General features: G+C 44.7%; 1 protein-coding gene across 1 annotated transcript; it reads left to right on the top strand.

Moving 5' to 3' along the window:
• Positions 1-1,025: 1,025 nt before the first annotated feature.
• NPTX2 (neuronal pentraxin 2) lies at positions 1,026-24,007 on the top strand. The gene is made up of 5 exons (XM_087701709.1): positions 1,026-1,739; positions 11,878-12,094; positions 15,451-15,695; positions 19,400-19,579; positions 23,669-24,007. The coding sequence occupies exons 1-5, from the start codon at positions 1,296-1,298 to the stop codon at positions 23,894-23,896; spliced, it is 1,314 nt and encodes a 437-aa protein (XP_087557835.1). The 5' UTR covers positions 1,026-1,295; the 3' UTR covers positions 23,897-24,007.
• Positions 24,008-25,352: the final 1,345 nt, after the last annotated feature.

The raw sequence follows: 25,352 nt of genomic DNA, 5'->3' as shown, positions 1-25,352 counted from the left end.
TAAATAAAAAGACAAGATACATTCGTCATGAATCATAAGGTACAACACTTAATGATAGTCATAGGGTACAAATAAGCAATCGGGAAACAATATCAATAAAAATTGTAAGGATACAAGCAACAAAGTTACAGTCCTGCAGTCCTAATTGGGAGGAGATGGGTGATAGGAACGATGAGAAGATTAATAGTAATAGCAATGCAGCCTTAGTGAATGGTTGGGACTTATTTGTTTAGCAGAGTGATGGCATTCGGGGAAAAAATAAACTGTTCTTGTCTTGTCTTTTAATGCAATACCCAGTTATTTCCCACCACAATATGGCATTTTTTAGCCATTTGAAAAATGAAAAAAAATGGAGAGTCCCAAGGATCACAGCCCTTGTCTTATCCAGGGCTGAATGTGGTTTATTTCAATTTGATTTGCCATGTTGGTGAGACCCAACTCTTGTGATCTATCCCCTATATCTCGGCTAAATAATGGCTTGTGGTTTGTGTGAATGCGGCCTTACAGGCCATCTCATTACTTTTACCCATGGTTCCAACCTCCCCCAAACCAAGAAACCAGGTTAAAACTAACCAAGATGGGCGAATTCACTAACTACACACCTCCCCGAATGTCTCTAATCTGCAACGCCCGAGAGCATTAAATGCAAAACTAAACCCGATCCACGCTGCAAAAAAACTAACAAACTCGGACGACCAACAGATGGCAGGCTAAAGAGTCCCAAAAGTACCCCGTCCCTGCCCCTTAGCGGCCGTCCGGATCTTTGCACCTCCCTCCCTACCAATAAATACATGAATGAATGAATGAACGCAAACTCTTTTTCCAGACGCTCCTCTCTCCGGGTCCCCGCCAATCACAAGCCTTCCCGCCGTCCCCGCCTCTCACGGTTTCATGGTCCCGGGCCAAGGGGGGGGGCGTGGCTTGCGACGAGCGCTCAGCCAACCAGCTGCCTCGCCCTCTTCCTCGCTCCTCCCGCCCCGCCCGAGACGGCTGGGCATTTTTAAGGGATTGCGCGGAGCGCGGAGTTGGCTCTGATGCTTTTACGTGAGGACGGGTGACTCCCGTAGCTGTTGCGCGTCCGGGCCAACTCCAGGCTCATCCTCGGGCTTTCTCTGAAGGGAAAAAAAGCGAGCCGAAAACGGGACTCTCCTCTCGCTGGCGCACCTTTCCCACGTTCGCCTCGGGCTTACTCTGCAGGAAAAAGCGAGCCGAAAACGGGACTCTCCTCTCGCTGGCGCCCCTTTCCCACGTTCGCCTCCCTCCATGCAATAGATCGGTCCCCGCGTCTGGCCGCTATGCTGTTGCCCATCCTGGCCGGCTTCTTCTTCTTCTCGGCTTGGGGGGCGCCGGCGGGCGCGCAAGACACCCCGGCGGCGGGCACTCGCTTCGTCTGCACCTCGCTGCCCCTGGACGCCGCCAACCCGGGCTGCCCGCTGCCCTCGGTGCCCATGGCGGGTGGAGGGCTGCCCCCCGAGGAGGAGCTGAAGGCCACCCTCTTCCAGCTGCGGGAAACCATCCTGCAGCAGAAGGAGACCATCGGCAACCAGCGGGAGACCATCCGCGAGCTGAGCGGCAAGCTGGGCCGGTGCGAGAGCTCCGACGGCAAAGGCGGCCCGTGGAGGAAAGAGTTGGCGAAGGGCAAGGACACCATGGGGGATCTTCCCCGCGACCCCGGCAAGATCGTCGACCAACTGACCCGCACCATGCAAGCCCTCAAGGATCGCTTGGAGAATCTGGAGGTGAGGACAGAAGAGGCCTGGGGTTTCTGGTGGTGCTGCTGGTGGTGGTGGTGGAAGAGATCCGTTGGACACGGGAGATGGGAAGAGCACCGCGGGGTGAGAGCCCAAAGCGAGTCGGGGAAATTGGGGTTGTAGGAACCTCCTCCCAAACTCGGGTCTGAAGTTGGCAACCAGCATCTTAGATGCTCAGGCGGAGGAGACGCGCCCGTCGCTGTCCGTGGTGCTGAAAGGCAGCCAGTTCGAAGAGGCGAGAAAGCGAGAGCTTTTGGGAAGGGACCTGGGGATGGTGGTGGGGGCGGGAGGGGGGCGGCGGGGAAGGTCTTGAAAAACAAGGATCGATGTCTCAACTGTTGCAACTTTGCTCTTAAGGGCGGTGTGGGTTGTTGGCTTAAAATCTAGGCTGCAGGAAACAAATTGCAGGAGAAGTCAAAAGATGCTTTGAAGCATCTTTCAAGACCAGATTGAACAGTTCCTTAGATCAGTGTTTTTCAACCTTTTTTGTGCAAAGGCACACTTTTTTCATGAAAAAAATCACGAGGCACACCACCATTAGAAAATGTTTAAAAAATTTAACTCTGTGCCTATATTGACTATATATAAAGTGTTTTTCCCACGGCACACCTTACACTATGTCACGGCACACTAGTGTGCCGCGGCACAGTGGTTGAAAAACACTGCCTTAGATTGTGTGATTGTGGGGGACACACACACACACACACCGAGATGGACTTCCCTTGGAGAAAAGTTGCACTGTTCCTGTTTCATCCGTGTCTCCTTTCCCTTGCTCTGGAGGAGTTAATCTCTGTAGCTTCTTCTTGCCACCACCCTGTCTGGAAATGTAGGGACTGGTCCCAAGTGCACTGAAAATCAGAAATGGGGCTGAAATCTGACCTCAGGCTTGCTTGATTTAAATCCAAAAGTCTGACTCACAACTCCCAGTGAGGAAGGTGGCCGAATCCAGCTGCCCGCCCTCCACCTGCTGCTTTCTCAAAGCAGCGGCCATATAAATCTGATTAATAAACAAAATAAATTCATTAACTACTTGCAGGGTTCCCAGGCAGAGATTAGCTTCAGGAGACCTTTGGGGTTGGAGGGAATTTGTTTATGGATGGGTATTCTCTGGGTGGGGTGAAGAGAAAGAGAGGGAGGGAGGGAGAGAAAGAGAGAGAAAGATACAACAGAGAGAGAGACATGAGAAAGAGAGAGAGAGAGAGTCAGAGAGAAAGAGAGGGACAAAGAGAGAGAGAAAGAGAGGGAGGGAGAAAGAGAGAGACAGAAAGAGGGGGAGGGTGAGAGAGAAAGAGACAAGAGAGATGAGAGAAAAAGAGAGAGTCGGAGAGAAAGAGAGGGACAAAGAGAGAGAGAAAGAGAGGGAGGGAGGGAGGGAGAAAGAGAGAGACACAGAGAGAGGGTGAGAGAGAAAGAGACGAGAGAGATATGAGAGAAAAAGAGAGAGTCAGAGAGAAAGAGAGGGACAAAGAGAGAGAGAAAGAGAGGGAGGGAGAAAGAGAGAGACAGAAAGAGGGTGAGGGTGAGAGAGAAAGAGACAAGAGAGATGAGAGAAAAAGAGAGAAAGATACAACAGAGAGAGAGACATGAGAAAGAGAAAAAGAGAGAGTCGGAGAGAAAGAGAGGGACAAAGAGAGAGAGAAAGAGAGGGAGGGAGAAAGAGAGACAGAAAGAGGGTGAGGGTGAGAGAAAGAGACAAGAGAGATGAGAGAAAAAGAGAGAGTCAGAGAGAAAGAGAGGGACAAAGAGAGAGAGAAAGAGAGGGAGGGAGAAAGAGAGAGACAGAAAGAGGGTGAGGGTGAGAGAGAAAGAGACAAGAGAGATGAGAGAAAAAGAGAGAGTCGGAGAGAAAGAGAGGGACAAAGAGAGAGAGAAAGAGAGGGAGGGAGGGAGAGAGAGAAAGAGACATGAGAGAGAGACACACACAGAGAGAAAGAGAGTGAGAAAGAGAGAGGGAGAATGAGAGAGAGAGAGAGAGAGAGAGAGGGAGGGAGGGGGAGAAAGAAAGAGAGAGACAGAGAGAAACAAAGAGGGAGGGAGGGAGAGAGAGAAAGAAAATGCGAGAGAGACACACACAGAGAGAAAGAAAGAGAGAGAAAGAAAGAAAGAGAGAGGGAGAATGAGAGACAGAGAGAGAGAGAAAGAGAGAGAAAGAAAGAGAGAGAAAGAGAGAGAACTGAACTTCATGTAACATTTTGCTCCTTGGCTCATCTTTCTGTAGGGTGATGATTGATTGCTTCTTGTTGTCAGTTCCCCTGATTTATTTAATGCAATCACTTTGCAGGGATCTGCAGTTACAGCGAGTTGTATGTCTTCCCTTTCCTGCAGTTCAGTGCGTATTGTTTACATCTCTTCTCACCCGGTTGTATCTGCATAATAATCTTATCAACAGGGGCATTAAATTAAGAGGTAGTGATGGGGAAACCCCATTTTTTTCATGGTTAAAAGGAGAAGGGAATCAACATTCTAGTCTGACTTCTTAACATTATAAATCTGCCCTATATTAGAGATATAGCTCTATATTCCAGTTATACATATGCTGCCTTATGGTGTATAATATGTGCAGATACTGTTTATAAATTTAATAAACAACTCACAATGGGGAACACATTTACTACTGCTTCCTGCTACTGTTTTACCCCGCAACAACACCCCTGTGAGGTGGGCAGGGCTGAGAGAGAGTGTTATCTACAGCTAGGTAAAGGGTCCTCTCGCACATATGTGCTAGTTGTTCCTGACTCTAGGGGGTGGTGCTCATCTCCGTTTCAAAGCCGAAGAGCCAGCGCTGTCCGAAGACGTCTCCGTGGTCATGTGGCCGGCATGACTCAATGCCGAAGCCGCACGGAACGCTGTTCCCTTCCCACCAAAGGTGGTCCCTATTTTTCTACCTGCATTTGTACGTGCTTTCGAACTGCTAGGTTGGCAGAAGCTGGGACAAGTCACGGGAGCTCACTCAGTTACACGGCGCTAGGGATTCGAACCACCGAACTGCCGACCATTCTGATCGACAAGCTCAGAGTCAGCCACAGAGCCACCGCGCCCCTAGGTATCTATAGCTACCTATTGGGAAATGGGATGAATGAATTGATCGATGTTAGGATTGTTTAGAAGTAGAGTTCATTGATCGATCGATGGCTGTTAAGCCACTGAAAAGGGCTTGAAAATTCTCTTTGTGTGCAGCCTAACTTCCTGGTTGCAACATAGCTAAAACATGCCTTTATTTCTACTCCCTGTTTTTGGATTAACTTGTGAATCCATCCAATGATCACTCCCTTTTGCCATGTACCTCTCTTTCTCCTCTTTGCACCGTCATTCGTCATTTCAAACTTGCGGGCTGGAATTTCTGTTGTCGCCTAAGAGGAGATGCACCTTGGAACAGCGTTGCGAGCTAAATATACACGTCGGTTATTATCAGGGGGGTAATTAGTGGGTGTCCAGTGGGATATTTCCACAAACAAGCTTCATTTCTCAGAATTGCTTACTCTCACGGTTGCATTATTTACTAAGAAAACAAAGGCTTTTAAATGAGTCGCGGTCTTAAAATTCTCTGCAACGAAGCATTTTTTTTTTAAAAAAAAAACACAATTACACTTGGGAGAGAAACCAGATAAACATGGAAAACACAGAGGATTGGAGAAAGGGAGAAAGATCATCCACAAAGCTGAGAAATAAACTGATTGTGCATCTGGTTAAAGGGGTAGCCTTGTGAAAATAGATTGCAAAGGAATACAATCTATAAAATTTTATGTCTATCTCATTAATGAAGGCATTTTCATTTTTCGGTCCATTGCCTGGCTGCCTGCCTTTCTCTCATTTCCTCTTCCCCTTCCTTCTTTCCTTCCTCTCAGTTCCTTCCTTCCTTAATCTCATTTCCTCTTCTCCTTTCTCTTCCTCTTCCTTCCTTCTTTCCTTCCTTTCATTTCCTCCTCCTTCCTTCCTATTTAAATTTAACAGACTGTATTTTTTTTGTTCTTTTTCCCCATGTAGGTGCAAACAGCACTTCTAATTTCTTTTGCTAAAAGCTCAACAGAGCTAAACTGTCAAAAACATGATGGGCAGATAACCCCTGGGCGAAGGGCAGAATGTTTCTTAGCCCCCTTCTCCCACCACCTCTTTGTCTCCCCCCTCCCATTGCTTTTTGTCCATAAAAGTCAGTGGTCTTATAATTAGCAATCTTTGGAGCAACCTCAAGCATTAGAAGAACTTCTGGAATTATTCCTTGGACAGTTTAGTTTTACTATCCCAGGCCAAAAGTCATTTCAAAGATCGTTTCAAAGATGGAACCGTGCTTTAGAATTCAGCCTCCTCTCCTACTTTCCCCTTAAACCTTGAGTAAACGTAGCTACCCGCATTTGAAATTCCAACTCTCCTTAATGGATATCTGAGGTTGCTTTCCTAGCCAGTACTTCGGAAAGAAAAAAAAGTTGAAAGCTCTTTGTAATCAATGGAACATTTGGTCAATTAAATTGGCTCTTACACTTCTTCGAAGCACCTTTCTTATGGCGTGGGGAAATCCCATCGTGATAAAACATCAAAAACACTAACTGCTAATGGAGAGGTCTATAAAAATTGCAATTTTGTCTCCCCCAAAGCTAATAACTTAAGTCATGGGCATTGTGGCTTGGAAATTGTCTTCCCTTGCTGAATTTTTTTAAATCTTGGATAGCTAGACAACGAGTGGGATATTTGATGTGTGGTCAACATTGCAGGAGAAGAAAAGGGGGGGTTATTTATCAGTGTTTACCGATTGTTCAGTTTAAGAGGACTGTAGCTGGAGAAATAGGTTCCACCACAAAACCGCAGAGGACAAAATCGCGCTCGACGAAAGCGCGCATTTGACGTCATCACAGCGCGACGAAAACATCGTGCTGTGATCGAAATATGTAAAAATAAAGCGAAAACCTTAACCTAACCCCCCCAAACCTAACCCTAAACCTAACCCTAAACCTAACCCTTAACCTAACCCTAAATCTAACCCTAAACCTAACCCTTAACCTAACGCTAAACCTAACGCTAACCCTTAACCTAACGCTAAACGTAACCCTAACGCTCTAAACCTAACCCTTAACCTAACCCTAACCCTAAACCTAACCCTTACCTTTATGTGAATCGGCTTGCTTTAATTTTAATTTTATTTCCATTTTTAATTTTTTTCGTCGCGCTGTGATGACGTCAAATGCGCGCTTTCGTCAAGCGCGATTTTGTCCTCCGCGGTTTTGACGGGTCACGGGAGAAATAATATGAGAATTTATAGAAACGCAACGAGAATGTAAAGCTATGGTAACCGCTAACTAATGTTCACTGAAGCTCTGCTTGGATTTGTTGGGATGAAGACTGTTTTCCGGTCCAATGGCTGGCTGGGGAATTCTGGGAGTTGAAGTCCGTACATTTTCAAGCTGCCACAGTTGCAAAACATTGCTTTAGAGTAACTCTGGCCCCCTTACGACCTTGGACTTCAACTCCCAGAATGCCTGAGCCAGCATTGGTTAGGGTTAGAACAAGGGCTGACTCAGGCATTCTGGGAGTTGAAGTCCACAGATCTTGGGTGGGAGGGGGGCATAGTTGCTTTAGAGGATTTCCTTCCTACTGGTCTTCAAAAAGTCAGAAGTGTTGGCTATTCCATTCCAATTTTGCAACTATTTGAAGTTCAAGACTAGAGAGTCCTTAAGATCAGGCTGATACAGAATCCATTGTGTCTGGATGATTTTAATTCAGTAGTTTATTATGGTTGCATGATCTCTGTCCGTGATGAGAAACCTTTTCAACACCTGTTTTTCAGCCTTTTTCGGGCTGTTTTTCAGGCCAGTTTTGGGGCCAGAAATGACCGCCAAAATAGTTTGAATAGGGCCCAAAAATGGCATGAAAAATAATCTGAAAAAGGCCCCCTAATGGCCTGGAAAATAGCCCCAAAATGGCCTGTTTTGGGGGCATTTTTCGGGTCATTCTCAGGCCATTTTCCGGTGCTCTGGCGCCCATGAAGACCAGCTGGCTGGCACACTGGAAACCCAAAGAGCAGCTGGTGATGGTGCCCATGCCCACAGAGAGGGTTCTGTGTGCCACTTCTGGCTCATGCCATAGACCAGTGTTTCTCAACCTTGGCAACTTGAAGATGTCCGGACTTCAACTCCCAGAATGCCCCAGCCAGCGAATGCTGGCTGGGGAATTCTGGGAGTTGAAGTCCGGACATCTTCAAGTTGCCAAGGTTGAGAAACACTGCCATAGACCATCACAGATCTATGTCCATTCATCTTAAGTGTTGATATATCTTGTATTTCGATGGGGTTAGTGGGAACATTTGCCCTGCCACGAAATTGTATTCATTAATGAAATTTACGCACCACCTATCTCACTACCCAAGTGACTCTGAGTAGTTTACAAACAAGAACCCCCAAATCCATACAAAAATAGACCAAGTTGTTTAAAAGATAGAGGGACCATCTAAATAACTGACTTACTAGTCTTCTGAAGACTACTAGTAGAGATAGTAGTAGTAGTAGTAGTAGTAGTAGTAGTATGTAGTGGTGGTAGTAGTCTTCTGAAGACTAATAGTAGATATAGAAGTAGTAGTATGTAGTGGTGGTAGTAGTAGTCTTCTGAAGACTACTAGTAGATATAATAGTAGTATGTAGTGGTGGTAGTAGTCTTCTGAAGACTAATAGTAGATATAGAAGAAGTAGTAGTAGTATAGAGTAGTGGTAGTCTTCTGAAGACTAGTAGTAGAGATAGATGTAGTAGTAATAGTATGTAGTAATAGTCTTCTGAAGACTAGTAGTAGAGATATAGTACCAATAGTATGTAGTAATAATCTTTTGAAGACTACTAGTAGAGATAGAAGTAGTAGTATGTAGTAGTAGTCTTCTGATGACTAATAGTAGATATAGAAGTAGTGGTAGATTATAGAAGTGGTAGTCTTCTGAAGACTAGTAGTAGAGATAGAGGTAGTAGTAAGTATGTAGTAATAGTCTTCTGAAGACTAGTAGTAGAGATAGAAGTAGTAGTAGTATATAGTAGTAGTCTTCTGAAAACTAATAGTAGATATAGAAGTAGTAGTAGTATATAGAAGTGGTAGTCTTCTGAAGACTAGTAGTAGAGATATAGTAGTAATAGTACATAGTAATAGTCTTCTGAAGACTACTAGTAGAGATAGAGGTAGTAGCAGTATGTAGTAGTAGTCGTCTGAAGACTAATAGTAGATATAGAAGTAGTAGTAGTATATAGTAGTGGTAGTCTTCTGAAGACTAGTAGTAGAGATAGAGGTAGTAGTAGTAATAGAAGAGACTGGACAGCCATTTGTCTGAATTGAGCAGGGGGTTGGACTAGAAGACCTCCAAGGTCCCTCCCCACTCTGATATTTTGTTATTCTGGGATCAGCTACTGTTCTTCTATTCAATGTCCACTTAAGCCATAATGGGAATTATGATCATGTTGAGGACGTCCTTGGCCTGGGAGTAAGCTCCATTCAAGGAATCAGATGCTATTTGAACCCCCTTGCAAAAATCTACCCAGATTTTCCACACTCCTTTCCAGATCTCTCTTGGCTCCTTCAATCGAGTCTATTTTTTTTAAATTTACTGCCGTTGTTAGAGATGATCCCAGATTTGATTTTGAACGAATGGCGTGGCGCGTGTTCTCCTCATAAATAAGGCGAGTGCGTGCCACGCCGTTCTTTCAAAATGTATAAATAAGTAACAGCGAACGGATGCTGGACTTTAATGAATACGTTGGACTATGCGGTTACGGGTAGTATCTGCGGAGGGCGTCCCCTGTTGATTCTGTTTGCCATGTTTCCAGTTGCTTTGGCTTCGATCCAACATGAGGGACACACACACACACACACACACACACACACACACAGTGTGTGTGTCTGTATGCGTTTGTGTGTTGGGGGAACTCTTAGCTGAGTCTAATAAAAGATGGTAGAATTCCTCCAGCCAGCTGTTGCAAAAGTACTCTGTCGCTCTCCCTCCCAACTCCGGGGGAATCTACCCACAGCAATGCAGATTTTCTGATGTCACAGATGCAAAATACGAGGGGAGCTTTGATTCTTGCACAAAATAACCCAAAAGAGGACTCCTGCTTTCTCCTACATGCATTGAGGCTTCACAATTCTAGGAGTTTCCATTTGAACATCTAAACATCCTCTAGCTCAGAAAATATACCCTGCGTGGTGTGTGTGTGTGTGTGTGTGAAAACATGTATAAAACATGTTTTTTCCCCCCTATGGGCAATAGCAAACCAACACATTATCCAAGAACAGGAATGTTTAAAGTGGCTAAGATTTCCCGAATAACAGAATTGGAAGGGACTTTAGAGGTCTTCTAGACCAACCCCCTGCTCAAGCAGAAAACCCTATTCCATTTCAGAGAGAAGGTTGTCCAATCTCTTCTTAAAAATCTCCAGTGTTGGAGCATTCACAACTTCTGAAGGCAATATTGTTCCACTGATTAATTGTTCTCACTGTCAGGAAATTTCTCCTTAGTTCTAAGTTGCTTCTCTCCTTGATTAGTTTCCACCCATTGCTTCTTGTCCTCCCTTCAGGTGCTTCGGAGAATAGCTTGACTCCCTCTTCTTTGGGGCATCCCCTCAAATATGGGCACTCTGCTGTCATGTCACCCCTAGTCTTTCCTTTCATTAAACATTATATTTCCATCTCTATTTTAACTCCCCCCAACTCCTATCAATATGATTTTCTTTCTTACTTCTTTTTTTTAAAATGATTTTCAAAGATGTGGCAATAACATTTCTTTTCTGTTAATCATCTTCCATCTATTTTGTTATTCATGCTTCCATTATTTAGCTCTTCACATCTGTCTATATTAAAATTCCATCCTTTTCTTCTTTCATTATTCCATATTCTCAATATACATTTCTGGTACCAATGGCAATCATTTAAAGCATTTAAAATATATCTGTTTCATGGTTGTTGTTTTTCTAATATTGTCATTCAAACTTTAATTTTCCATTAAAACTTAATTCTTATTCATACATCATGTTATTTCCAATCCCCTGTTATTCTATGTTTGCAAGAGCTGTAACTATATTTGCAGTTTTGCACACATCACACCAGCAGAGAGAACCTTAAATTAAGGTAAAAGTTCCCCTCGCATATATGTGCTAGCCGTTCCTGACTCTAGGGGGCGGTGCTCATCTCTGTTTCAAAGCCGAAGAGCCAGCGCTGTCCGAAGACGTCTCCGTGGTCATGTGGCCAGCATGACTAAAGGCCAAAGGCGCACGGAACGCAGTTACCTTCCCACCAAAGGTCGTTCCTACTTTTCTACTTGCATTTTTTTATGTGCTTTCGAACTGCTAGGTTGGCAGAAGCTGGGACAAGACATGGGAGCTCACTCCATTACGCGGCGCTAGGGATTTGAACTGCCAAACTGATCGACAAGCTCAGCGTCTTAGCCATTGAGCCACTGCGTCCCTGGTTAGTACAGCTGGTTGGCTCATTAGTACAGGGATAGTAATTGGTTGGGCAACCTAAGAGTAACTGGAACTCACTCCGTTATGTGGCGCTAGGGATTCTAGCCAACCTTTCTGATCGACAAGCTCAGCGTCTTAGCCATTGAGCCACTGTGTCCCTGGTTAGTACAGCTGGTTGGCTCATTAGTACAGGGAGAGTAATTGGTTGGGCAACCTAAGAGTAACGGGAACTCACTCCGTTATGTGGCACTAGGGATTCTAACCAACCTTTCTGATCGACAAGCTCAGCGTCTTAGCCATTGAGCCACTGTGTCCCTGGTTAGTACAGCTGGTTGGCTCATTAGTACAGGGAGTGTAATTGGTTGGGCAACCTAAGAGTAACGGGAACTCACTCCATTATGCGGCGCTAGGGATTCTAACCGACCTTTCTGATCGACAAGCTCAGCGTCTTAGCCATTGAGCCACTGCATCCCTGGTTAGTACAGCTGGTTGGCTCATTAGTACAGGGATAGTAATTGGTTGGGCAACATAAGAGCAACGGGAACTCACTCCGTTATGCAGCGCTAGGGATTCTAACCGCTGAATGCCTGGCCTTTCTGATTGACAAGCTCAGCATTAAGATGCTACTTAATTAAACAAATGAAGTTGGCATTCATTTCCTGTGGTGTGTGATTATTTCCCCACCCCCACCCCGCCCCATTCAAAGCACCAGCTTCGAGGCAATGCGACGGTTGGAGCCTTGCCCAACGACCTCCGAGAGATGCTTCAGAGGCGGCTTGGAGAACTGGAGCGCCAGCTGCTAAGCAAAGTCTCCGAGCTGGAGAACGAGAAGTGGCTGCTCCACAACGAGACCTCCACTCACCGGCAGAGGACGGAGGCCGCCTTGAATGCTCTGCTAGAAAGGGTCTCCGAACTGGAAAGAGGTAAGCTTGCTGGGGCTCTGGGGTCTTCCTCCTCGAGAACACTTTGGGTGAGACGCCCCTTGGAAAATTCTATCATATCTCCCTCTCGCCACCTAATCTCTCTTTCTCTCTGTAATCTATCTATCTATCTATCTATCTATCTATCTATCTATCTATCTATCTATCTATCTATCTATCTATCTATCTAATCTCCCTCTCTCACTAAGCTCTCTTTCTCTCTGTAATCTATCATCCATCCATCCATCCATCCATCCATCCATCCATCCATCCATCCATCCATCCATCCATCCATCCATCCATCCATCCATCCATCCATCCATCTATCTATCTATCTATCTATCTATCTATCTATCTATCATATCTCCCGCTCTCGCTAATCTCTCTTTCTCTCTGTAATCTATCAATCATCTATCTATCTATCTATCTATCTATCTATCTATCTATCTATCTATCTATCATCTATCTTTATCTAATCTACCTACCTATCTTTCTAATCTCTCTTTCTGTAATCTCTCTCTTTTTGTCTCTACCATCCATCATCTGTCTGTCTGTCTGTCTGTCTATCTAATTAACTAACTATCTAACTAACCTATCATCTATCTATTATCTACTGTATGTATCATCTATCTACCTACCTACCTACCTATCTTCCTTCTACCATCTATTCGTTAATGGCTTTAATGGAGTGCGCCAAGGCCAGATTTTCTACCCTTCCCCTTAAATATGAAGAATTGTGTTAGAACACACACACACACACAAACACACACACACTCCCACCTCTACACAACCAAGGGTGTCCGCAGGATATGGAAGAGGAAAAAAACAACAACCAGGGGCTGTGCTGATACGTCTGAAATATCACTCGTATTTTCTTGCACGTTACATACATAAAGGGGCAAAGCTTCCATAGTCCTTCCTGAGCCACTATCCTTAATTTTTTTTTTCTTTTTTAAATCACACCCTCCAGACCTTCACGTAGCCGAAATACAATCTGGGTCTGGAAAGGCCGCCTTTGAGTTACAGAGTAGGGCTCCCTTCCCTCTGATGCCTTACATCTTGCAGCTGAAATGCCCCTACAGATCCTGAACTGTAATAAGTCACTTCTGAACAGCCCTTGGGTCTCCAAAGCTCTTTTGTCATGGCAGATCTGTCACCCCACCCCCTTGTTATATGCTCCCCTGCTTGAAGTCGGGAGCGACGGAGAAATATTGGCTTGTCAAAGTGGGGAGTTATGACCTACATTCTTTGCTGGCTTAGGGATTTGCATTCCTTTATGTGATTTCTACGGGATGATGGGGGCTTACGGCGTTTAATTCCCCCGCCCTCTCCGGCATAGAAGCCGTACAGACTCTTCCACGGTTACGCTGCCGGCTTCTCTTTCCTTTTTGTTTTTAATTAAAAAGTTTTCTTTTTAAAATTAAACACACCTTAAAACATTGGAGACAGCGTAACCGTCCTGGTAATCTCTTTGTACTAGAATAGAAAGTTAAATATTATATAACCCCCCATGCTTATTTACAGTTGGTCTATTCGGTATTTACAAATATAAGGATATCGTATTTCCAGCTTTGCTCTTGTCTTATGCATTTTCCACTGTTACGATTTCATGCATAATTCTAGTCTCCATTCTATAAATCTTAGATATTGTTTACCGGTATTTTGGGCCTTTCCTTTTCAGTTCCAACCATTGATAGAATTTGTCCCAGGTCTTATAATATTCTGATTCGTCTTTGTTCTTCAATCCCCACATCAATTTATCCATTTCTACACAAATCAGAATTTTCCTAATTACTTCCTCTTCTTGTGGAATTCCCCTGTTTTTCCAGTTTTGGGCAAAGACCATTCTTGCTGCCACAATAATATGTATTATTCAGTAGATTACCCCCTTGTCATGTTTATCATTGATGATTCCCAAAAGAAATAGTTCTGGTTTGAATTCGATTTCCCCTCCGGTTACCTCTCTCAGTTACCTTTTCCAATTTTCCGCCAATATTCTTTTGGTTTTTTGGCACAACCACCACATATGGTGGTATGGGCCTGATTCATAATCACATTTCCAACAATTTGGTGCTAACTACACAGTTACACTGCCAGCCTCTCTTTCCTAATTGCTAATAATATAGCAATAGCAATAGCAGTTAGACTTATATACCGCTTCATAGGGCTTTCAGCCCCTCTCTAAGCGGTTTACAGAGTCAGCATATTGCCCCCAACAACAATCCGGGTCCTCATTTCACCCACCTCGGAAGGATGGAAGGCTGAGTCAACCTTGAGCCGGTGAGATTTGAACAGCCGAACTGCAGAACTGCAGTCAGCTGAAGTAGCCTGCAGCGCTGCATTTAACCACTGCGCCACCTCGGCTCTATCATCCTCCTCCTCCTCCTCCTCCTCCTCCTCCTCCTCCTCCTCCTCCTCCTCCTCCTCCTCCTCTAATTATCAATATATTGTTTGTTTAGAATTCTTTATTGGCCAAGTGTGCGATTGGTCACACAAGGAATTTGTCTTCAGACATTTCATTATCCAGCTAGGTAACAGCATCAGTGATAGAAAGGAGTGGGGCTTTTGGTTGTGAGGAGGAGGATGAAGGAGAAGAAAGAGGGGAAGAAGAAGACAGGAGGAGGAGGAGGAGGAGGAGAAGACAGAAGGAGGAGGAGGAGAAGACAGGAGGAGGAAGACGAAGACTTGATGGTCTTTGTTGCTCTTTGAAATTGGTGGTTTTCTTGCAAAGTTTCATTACCCAACTGGGTAACATTGTCAGTGCTAGGAGAGAGTGGGGTTTGTGGAGAAGAGGAGGAGGAGGAGAAGAAGACAAGAGGAGGACCTTGTGGTCCTTGATGCTCTCTGAGCTTGCTGGCTTTGTTGCAGATGTTTCATTACCCAACTAGGTAACAGCATCAAGGATAGAAGGGAGTGGGGTTTGTGGTTGGGAGGAGGAGGAGGAGGAGGATGAAGGAGAAGAAAGAGGGAAAGAAGTAGAAAGGAGGAGGAGGAAGAGAAGAAGACAGGAGGAGGAGGACGAAGACTGTGTGGTCTTTGGTGCTCTCTGAGCTTGGTGGTTTTCTTGCAGATGTTTCATTACCCAATTAGATAACATTATCACTGCTAGAAAGGTTTGTGGAAAGGAGTAGGAGGAGGAGAAGAAGGAGAAGGACTGTGGGGTCCTGGTCCCTCTCTGAGCTTAGTGGTTTTCTTGCAGATGTTTCATTACCAAACCAGGTAACATCGTCAGTGCATTTTAGCAGCTGAGGAACCGGCTAATTTTTTCCTCTTATCTGACCATCACCACTAGGCAAAAATCCATCGATTAGGAACAATCCAGCTGTGCTGTGTAGATAATTTTTGTTTCTGGCCCTTAGGTACCAGCGCCTTTAAAGCACCGGATGAATTTAAAGTCTCCCTCCCTCTCCGCACCAACTACTTGTATGGGAAGGTCAAGAAAACACTTCCCGAACTCTACGCCTTCACCGTCTGCTTGTGGCTGAAATCCGGTGCCTCCCCTGGAATTGGGACCCCCTTCTCTTACGCCGTGCCAGGGCAAACCAACGAAGTCGTGTTGATTGAGTGGGGGAATAACCCCATTGAACTCCTGATCAATGACAAGGTAGGGCCAAGCACCACTTTTGATTGAATTCCATACTTTATTTGGCCAAGTGGTCATCAGAGACACAAGGAATTTGTCTCTGGCACAGAAGCCCTCAACGTGCATGCAAAGCAATAGAACAGAATAGTGATCATCATCATAATAGGTAAAGGTAAAAGTTCCCCTCGCACATATGTGCTAGTCGTTCCCGACTCCAGGGGGCAGTGCTCATCTCCGTTTCAAAGCCGAAGAGCCAGCGCTGTCCAAAGACGTCTCCGTGGCCATGTGGCCGGCATGACTCAACGCCGAAGGCGCACGGAATGCTGTTCCCTTCCCACCAAAGATGGTCCCTATTTTTCTACTTGCATTTTTTAACCTGCTTTACCGAACTGCTAGGTTGGCAGAAGCTGGGACAAGTAACAGGAGCTCACTCCGTTATGCGGTGCTAGGGATTCGAACTGCCAAACTGCCGACCTTTCTGATCAACGAGCTTAGTGTTATAACCACTGAGCCATCGTGTCCAAGCTCATCATCATAACAAAAACATCTATAAAAGGGGGAAAGAATAAATAAGATAATAAGAAGGGTAAATAATCATATTATAGCCATGCTATATGGGTAAATATTCATAGATGTTAGACAGCACTGTGAGAATTAGATGCACAGTGGAGTGATGGCACAAGGGAAAAAACCTGTCTCTAGTTGTTTTGGCATGCAATGCCCTTCGGGGGTCATTCCAGGCAACTTGAGACAGTTTCTATCCAGGATATGAGGGGTATGCAGTTATTTTCTGATAAGCTCCCCTTACTTACTGCAGCTCCTGCCCACCCAGCAGCTCGAAAGCATGCAAATGCAAGTAGATAAATAGGTACTTTTATGCCTTTGGCATGAAAGCCAATGCTGGCCACATCACCAGGCAAATTGTCTTCAGACAATGCTGGCTCCCTCGGCCAAGAAACGGAGATAAATCTAAAACATATGAAGAACAGTTGCAGGAACTGGGCCTGGCTAGTCTAGTGAAGAGAAGGACCAGGGGAGACATGATAGCAGTCTTCCAATATCTCAGGGGCTGCCACAGAGAGGAGGGGGTCAAGCTGTTCTCCAAAGCACCTGAAGGCCCAAGGAATAATGGATGGAAGCTGATCAAGGAGAGATTCAACCTAGAAATAAGGAAAAAAAATTCTGATAGTGAGAACAACCGATGGAGCAGAAGTTGCCTTTGGAAGTTTGTGGGAGCTTCATTCCTGGAAACTTTCAAGAAGAGACTAGACTGCCATCTGTCATAGATGGTGTAGGGTCTCCTGCTTGAATGGGTGCGGGTTGGACTAGATGACCTACAAGCTCCCTTCCAACTCTGTTAATCTAATCTAGTCAAACTCTACTGGACAGGGGAAACTTTCACTGTCCCACTCCTGCGCTTGGGTTTTGTTGGCGCTATACGTTAAAACCGAATAATTTCAACAGAACCATTGACGCGGGGAACATGTTGCTTCGTTGAAAGGGAAACATTGATCAGGACACAAAAAGTTGTCATTGAGACAGAAGCATGGGGAAAAACACATGGTGCGAGGAAAGTCTCATAAACAATGAATCCCTGGGAGAGTTGGAGGTGAGTTGCTAAGTGACACGCGCATCGCTCTGAAATTGCCACAGTGCGCCTTCCTTATGCACAGGGTTTAACTGAAGTCCAGGCACAGGATGTGATTTCAATCACCAAGTGTCTCCTTTTCAAGATGCGCAAAGTTTCCGTTATAATTATTATTATATACTTTATTCATTAAACATGAAACTCAGTCAAATGAACATTCAAAAATGCATCACAAATACCAGTGACTGGTGCTAACGGTTGATACGGTTTGCTGCCAGCGTCTTAGGTATCAACCAAGGACGTTCTTAAAATATAAGATGTTCCGAGTAGCGCAGTTTTTTTGCAGTTCCGCTGGTGTTATGGCAGGAAGCTGCAATTTGTTGATGTATCTTGTAAAATTCTTGGACATGGTGCCCCAATGACAATGGGTATCACTGTTACATGCTTCATCCATCGCTGTGTAGTTTCAATGCCCAGGTCATGATATTTTATTTTTTTTCTAGTTCTTTTTCTTCGACTCTGGCATCTCCAGGAACAGAGATATCAATAAAATTATTATTATTATTATACAATTGTATCACAGCCGCCAGTTGTTTCGCCGGATTTGGCATTGGTTACTAGTCGGGCCCCACCCAGGGGCCTAGGACGTCGTAACGTATTTTCGTAATATGCGTGCAGATCCAAGCAGTGCGGCTTTTTGCATTTGACTGATGGTGATTTTGTCAATTTTTAACTGTTTCAAATGTAATTCCAGTGCTTTTGCAATAGCACCCAGTGTGCCAATTACCACTGGAATTACCACTGCTGGTTTGTGCCATAGTCGTTGAATTTTGATTTTTAAGTCCTGGTATTTTGCGATTTTTTCATGTTCCTTCTCGGCGACCCTGCTATCACCTGGTATTGCGATATTATTATTATTGTTATTATTATTATTATTATTACTACTACTACTACTACTACTACTACTACTACTACTACTATTATTATTCGTTAAACATGAATGGTTGATGTGGGTTGCTGCCAGCGTCTAAGGTATCAACCAAGGACCTTCTTAAAATATAAGATGCTCCGAGTAGCACAGTTTTTTGCAGTTCTGTTGGTGTTATTGCAGAAAGCTGCAATTTGTTGATGTATCTTATAAAATTCCTGAAGAAGGAGGAGGAGGAGGAGGAGGAGGAGGAGGAGGAGGAGGAGGAGGAGGTTTAAAGTTTTATTTGGTTTGTATGCCGCCCTATTCCTGGAAGACTCAGGGCAGCTAACAATCAGAAGGGGAAGGAGTACAAAAATAAAAATAAAAGACAACAATTTAAAATACAACAACAGTCGTAACCTCGGATGGGGTTGGAAAATTCAACAGCCCCAGGCCTGCCGGAACAGCCAGGTCTTAGTTGCTTTGCGGAAGGCCGGGAGGGTAGTAAGGGTCCGGATCTCAATGGGGAGATCGTTCCAGAGGGCCGGAGCAGCCACAGAGAAGGCCCTCCCCCGAGGAGTTGCCAGCCGACATTGGCCGGCAGATGGGATTCAGAGGAGGCCTAGTCTGTGGGATCTAATAGGTCTTTGGGAGGTAATTGGCAGGAGGCGGTCTCTCAAGTAACCAGGTCCGATACCATGTAGGGCTTTAAAAGTAACGACTAGCACCTTGAAACGTGTCCGGAGACCAATAGGCAGCCAGTGCAGGTCACAGAGGATAGGTGTAACGTGGGTGTACCGAGGTGCACCCACAATCGCTCGCGCGGCTGCGTTCTGGACAAGCTGAAGTCTTCGAACACTCTTCAAGGGCAGCCCCATGTAGAGGAGGAGAAGGAGGAGGAGGAGGAGGAGGAGGAGGAGGAGGAGGAGGAGGAGGAGGAGGAGGAGGAGAAGAAGAAGAAGAAGAAGAAGAACAAGAACAAGAAGAACAAGAAGAACAAGAAGAACAAGAAGAACAAGAACAAGAACAAGAACAAGAACAAGAAAAAACTTGGTTAATACATAGGATACTGGCAGCAACCCCTATCAACCATTAGCACCAGTCAAGGGTAATTTGCGACACATCTTTAAATGTTCAGTTGACTGAGCTTCCTGTTTAATGAATAAAAGAGATAATAATAATGATAATCACAAATCACAATGATTGCTTTGATTTTCTTTTGACAAGGTGGCCCAACTCCCCCTCTTCATCAGCGATGGAAAATGGCATCACATTTGCATTACCTGGACTACTCGAGATGGGATGTGGGAGGCGTTTCAGGATGGAGAGAAACTGGGCACCGGAGAAAATTTAGCCCCTTGGCATCCTATTAAACCTGGAGGGGTTTTGATCCTTGGGCAGGAACAGGTGAGCTGCGGCTGATTGTTTGGGATGGGTTCTTCCCCTTTGTTTCCCCCCCCCCTTTTTTTTCTTTTAAATGAAATTCCGGGATCTGCAGCCGAATCTGACGCGAATAAAAAGTAATTATACAGCCTTCTTGATGTTGCCCCCCAAGGATGGGCCAGATATTCCATCTCTCAGCCTGGGGGGTGAAACCCTTCTCCCCTCAGGGAGGGTCCGCAACTTGGGTGTCCTCCTGGATTCGCAGCTGATATTAGAATACCACCTGTCGGCTGTGACCAGGGGGTCTTTTGCCCAGATCTGCCTGGTGCACCAGTTGCGGCCCTACCTGGACCGGGAGGCACTTCAAATGGTCACTCATGCTCTCGTCACCTCTAGGCTTGATTACTGCAATGCGCTTTACATGGGGCTGCCCCTGAAGAGTGTTCGGAGACTACAATTGGTCCAGAATGCGGCCGCGCGAGCGATCTTGGGTGTACCTAGATACACCCATGTTACACCCATCCTCCGCGAGCTGCACTGGCTTCCCATCGGTCTCCGAACTCGCTTCAAGGTGCTGGTTATTACCTTTAAAGCCCTACATGGCTTGGGACCTGGATATCTGCGGGACCGCCTCCTGCCACATACCTCCCAACGACCCATAAGATCTCACAGGCTGGGCCTCCTTCGGGTACCGTCGGCCGAGCAATGCTGGTTGGCGACTACTCGGGGGAGGTCTTTCTCTGTAGCTGCACCGGCCCTGTGGAACAATCTACCCGCAGAGATCCAGACCCTTCCCACTCTCTCGGCCTTCCGGAAAGCCACTAAAACCTGGCTGTTCCGGCAGGCCTGGGGCTGTTGACCCCAAAATATGGTCCAGCCCCATTTAGAACGGAATGTATGATGTGTTGTTTTAAATCTATCTTTTCTTTCCCTGTATTTTATTTTTGATTTTATTTTTGTATTGTAAGCTGCCCGGAGTCCTACAGGATTGGGCGGCATATAAATGTTATTAAATTCTAAATTCTAAATTCTTCTGTATCGGCTTTCATGTTCAGCCTTTACAGTTCTCCATTCTGCATTGCCCTTCTATTGCTTTTACCTCTATAATTACTTTCTATTGTTATGTATGTTTTGTGTGGTTTTTTTTCTTGTTGTGCTTTGCTTTCTGTTTTTAAAGATTAAAACATTCAAGAACAACTATTTAGAAAAGAAAGGGGGAAAAAAGAAAAGAAAAGAAAATGTGTTGGAAGATCAGCACGGAAGAGGGACATTGCTTTTCTCTCCCCTGGTTTCTTCAGCTGCCTCTCATTTATTTTTCATTTATAATTTATGCATGCAAATAATACAATATGCGGGATTCCTTGGTGCTCTCTGAGCTTGGTTGTTTTCTTGCAGATGTTTCATTGCTCAACTAGGTAACCTCATCGGCGTTAGAAGAAATAATAAATAGACTTAGAAGAGATAAATAAATAGAAGAGATAATAAAGAAACCTCACTGCCTTTTAGCACTGATGATGTTAACATGTCGGGTAATGAAACATTTGCAAGAAAAACAGGGAAGCTCAGAGAGCATTAAGGACCCCACAGTCATCCTCCCCCTCCTCCTCCTCCTCCTCCTCTTTCCCACAAACCATACTCCCTTCTAGCACTGATGATGTAACCCAGTTGGGTCATGAAACGCCTACAAGAGAACCATCAAGTTCAGAGAGCACCAAGGACCCCACAGTCCTCCTCCTCCTCCTGTCCACAAACCACACTCCCTTCTAGCATCGATGATGTTACTTAGTTAGGTAATGAAACATTTGCAAGAGAATAGAATACTAGAATAGAATAGAATAGAATAGAATAGAATAGAATAGAATAGAATATAGAATAGAATAGAGAATAGAGAATAGAGAATAGAGAATAGAATAGAACATAGAATAGAACATAGAATATAGAATATAGAATATAGAATATAGAATATAGAATATAGAATATAGAATATAGAATATAGAATATAGAATATAGAATATAGAATATAGAATATAGAATATAGAATATAGAATATAGAATATAGAATATAGAATATAGAATATAGAATATAGAATATAGAATATAGAATATAGAATATAGAATATAGAATATAGAATAGAATAGAATGGTATGGAATGGAATAAGGTTACAATAGAATAGAATAGAACAGAATAGAATATAGAATAGAATAGAATAGAATGAAATGGAATGGAATAAGGTTACAATAGAATAGAACAGAACATATAATAGAATATAATAGAATATAATAGAATATAATAGAATATAATAGAATATAATAGAATATAATAGAATATAATAGAATATAATAGAATATAATAGAATATAGAGTAGAATAGAATAGAATGAAATGGAATGGAATAAGGTTACAATAGAATAGAACAGAACATAGAATAGAATAGAATAGAATATAGACTAGAACATAGAATAGAATAGAATACAGAATAGAATATAGAGTAGAATAGAATAGAATGAAATGGAATGGAATAAGGTTAGAATAGAATAGAACATAGAATAGAATAGGAATAGAATAGAGAATAGAATAGAATAAGGAATAGAATAGAAATGAATAGAATAGAGAATAGAATAGAATAGAATTCTTTATTGGCCAAGTGTGATTGGACACACAAGGAATTTGTCTGATGTAGATGCTCTGAAGTGTACATAAAAAGACAAGATACATTCATCATGAATCATAAGGTACAGTACTTAAAGATAGTCGTAGCGTACAAATAAGCAATCAGGAAACAATAAATATCAATATAAATTGTAAGGATACAAGCAACAAAGTTACAGTCCTACAGTCGTAAGTGGGAGGAGATGGGTGATAGGAACGATGAGAAGATTAATAGTAATAGTAATGCAGCCTTAGGGAATGGTTTGACAGTGTTGAGGGACTTATTTGTTTAGCAGAGTGATGGCGTTGGGGGAAAACCTGTCCTTGTGTCTAGTTGTTCGGGTGTGCAATGCTCTATAGCCTCATTTTGAAGGTAGGAGTTGATACAATTTATGCCCAGCATGCGAGGGGTCAGTAGATATTTTCACAGCCCTCTTTTTGACTCGTGCAGTCTGCAGTTCCTCAATGGAAGGCAGGTGGGTAACAATTGTTTTTTCTGCAGTTCCGATTCTCCTCTGAAGTCTGTGTCTGCCTTGTTGGGTTGCAGAGCCAAACCAGACAGTTATAGAGGTGCAGATGACAGACTCAAGATATGGCTAAAAGGCTGAGATCTCAGAAAGGAGAGGGCTGGAGGAGAAGAGAATGTGTCTGATTATGGAGGTTTCCATCACGCAGGATTGCATCTAAGAACATTGAGACTGACTTCCAAGTAGCATTTCCAAAACCCCATGAGATTTGATGAGTTTCTCGGATTGGAGGTGGTTTTTTTATTTTTATTTTATTTTTAGATACTTGGAAGTTGGAGAAATGGCCTTTTTCAGGATTTAATTCTTCTTCTCCTCCTCCTCCTCCTCCTCTCCTTCTCCTCCTCCTCTTCTTCTTCTCCTCCTTCTCCTTCTCTCTCCCTCTCCTTCTCCTCCTCCTCCTTCTCCTCCTCTCCTTCTCCTCCTCCTCCTCCTCCTCTTCTTCTTCGCCTCCTTCTGCTTCTCCCTCTCCTCCTCCTCCTCCTCCTCCTCCTCTCCTTCTCCTTCTCCTCCTCCTCCTCTTCTTCTTCTCCTCCTTCTGCTTCTCCTTCTCCTCCTCTCCTTCTCCTCCTCCTCCTCCTTTTCCTCTCCTCCTTCTCCTCCTCCTCCCCTCCTCCTCCTCTTCTCCTCCTCCTCCTCCTCCTTCTCCTCCTCCTCTTCTTCTCCTCCTTCTCCCTCTCCCTCTCCTTCTCCTCCTCCTCTCCTCCTCCTCCTCCTCCTCTTCTTCTCCTCCTTCTGCTTCTTCTTCTCCTCCTCCTCTCCTCCTCCTCCTCCTCCTCCTCTCCTCCTCCTCCTCTTCCTCCTCCTCCTCTCTTCTTCTTCTTCTTCTTCTTCTTCTTCTTCTTCTTCTTCTTCTTCTTCTTCTTCTCCTTCTTCGCAACCCCCCCCCCCCAATTTGCTTGGTCTTAACATACGGTTTCCTTTCCTTTGTCTTTGAAGGACACCGTAGGAGGCAGGTTTGACGCCACCCAAGCCTTTGTTGGAGAAATGAGCCAGTTCAATATCTGGGACAGAGTCTTAAAGCCAGACGATATTACGAAGATTGCGAATTGTTCCATCAACATGCCGGGCAACATCATTCCGTGGGTCGACAATAACGTGGATGTGTTTGGCGGGGCTACGAAATGGCCCGTGGAGAGCTGCGAAGAACGTCTGCTCAACTTGTAGCCGCGGGCATTTCCCTCTCCAAGGGCCCTCTTTTTATGAAGACAATCTTTGATGCTCTGAGGTCCCTCTTCGTTCCTTTGTGGCGTAAACATCTCGATCATTGTAATTCTATTTTTTTTTTAATTTTATAAACCCTGCTTAGTTAGTTGCCCTCGTGCCCGGGCACAAGATATAACCCCGTATCCGGGGTGTAGTTCTCGAGAGATGCAGAGGTGGGATTGAAAAATGTTAGCAACCGGTTCTCTACACCAGTGTTTCTCAACCTTGGCAACTTGAAGATGTCCGGACTTCAACTCCCAGAATTCCCCAGCCAGCATTCGCTGGCTGGGGGATTCTGGGAGTTGAAGTCCGGACATCTTCAAGTTGCCAAGGTTGAGAAACACTGCTCTACACAGTTGCTGGGTGGGCATGGCCTACTCGGCCTCCTGCATCACGGCAGGGCGGGGGCGTTTTCACCCTCCCCAGGCTCCAGAGGGTTTTTCCGAGCCTCTGGGAGTGTGAAAATGGGCTCCCCTGGGCTCCAGAGACTATCTGGAGGATGGAAACAATTTTCGGACTTCCGTTAGGTCTGTTTTTCACCCTCCCCAGGCTCTGGAGGCTTTCCTTGAGCCTCCAGGAGGGCAAAAACGGGTTCCAGAGGCCCTCTGGAGGCTGAAAACAAGCCCATTTCCGGAATTCCGGATATAGAATAAAATAGAATAAAATTAACATCCAGTTTGGCTGAACCGGTGCGAACTGGCTGAATCCTACCCCTGTAGAGATGCCCACAAAAGTCCTCTTGGGGTCTTCCGTGGCTGCATTGCCAATGTCCAGTTGCATGGGACTCAGTGGTGGGTTTCAAAATTTTTTGGAACCTACTCTGTGGGTGTGGCCTCCTTTGTGGGAGTGGCTTGCCGGCTATGTGACCCGGTGGGAGTGGCTTGCCGGCCATGTGTTTTCTCTCTCTCTCTTTCCTTCCTTTTGTCTCTCTGTCCCTTTTTTCTTTTTTTCTTTCATCTCTCTCTCACTCTTTTTCTTTCTTCTTTCTTTCTTTCTTTCTTTCTTCCTTTCTCTCTCTCTCTCTCTCTCTTTGTCAGTCTGTGTGTGTGTGTGTGTTTGTGTGTGTGTGTGTGACAGTGGTGGGTTTCAAAAACTTTTGGAACCTCTTCTGTAGGTGTGGCCTGCTTTCCGGGTCTACTGGTGGAACCTCTTCTAACCGGTTTGGTAGATTTGACGAACCGGTTCTACCGAATAGGTGCGAACTGGTAGGAACCCACCTCTGGTGGGACTGAGCCATGGTGATTTCTAAAGCGTGTCCTAAGGCTTAAGCCAGTATCAGAACAAAGACATTCTGGCTTGCTGGGGGGAAAAAAGGGCCAGAAGAAGTCTTGTTCACAACTGGTGGTCCTGCTGAGGTAGTTCCTGCGATACCCACATGGGCAGGGGAATTCTGGAAGATGACGTCCACAGACATGGA

The sequence above is a fragment of the Thamnophis sirtalis genome, unplaced genomic scaffold, assembly GCF_051295495.1.
Source record: "Thamnophis sirtalis isolate CommonGarterSnake01/CBP01778 unplaced genomic scaffold, rThaSir2_p1.2 scaffold_14, whole genome shotgun sequence".
Taxonomy (NCBI): domain Eukaryota; kingdom Metazoa; phylum Chordata; class Lepidosauria; order Squamata; family Natricidae; genus Thamnophis; species Thamnophis sirtalis.
Note: the sequence above shows the minus strand (reverse complement) of the source record. Positions and strands in the feature narration are given on the sequence as shown.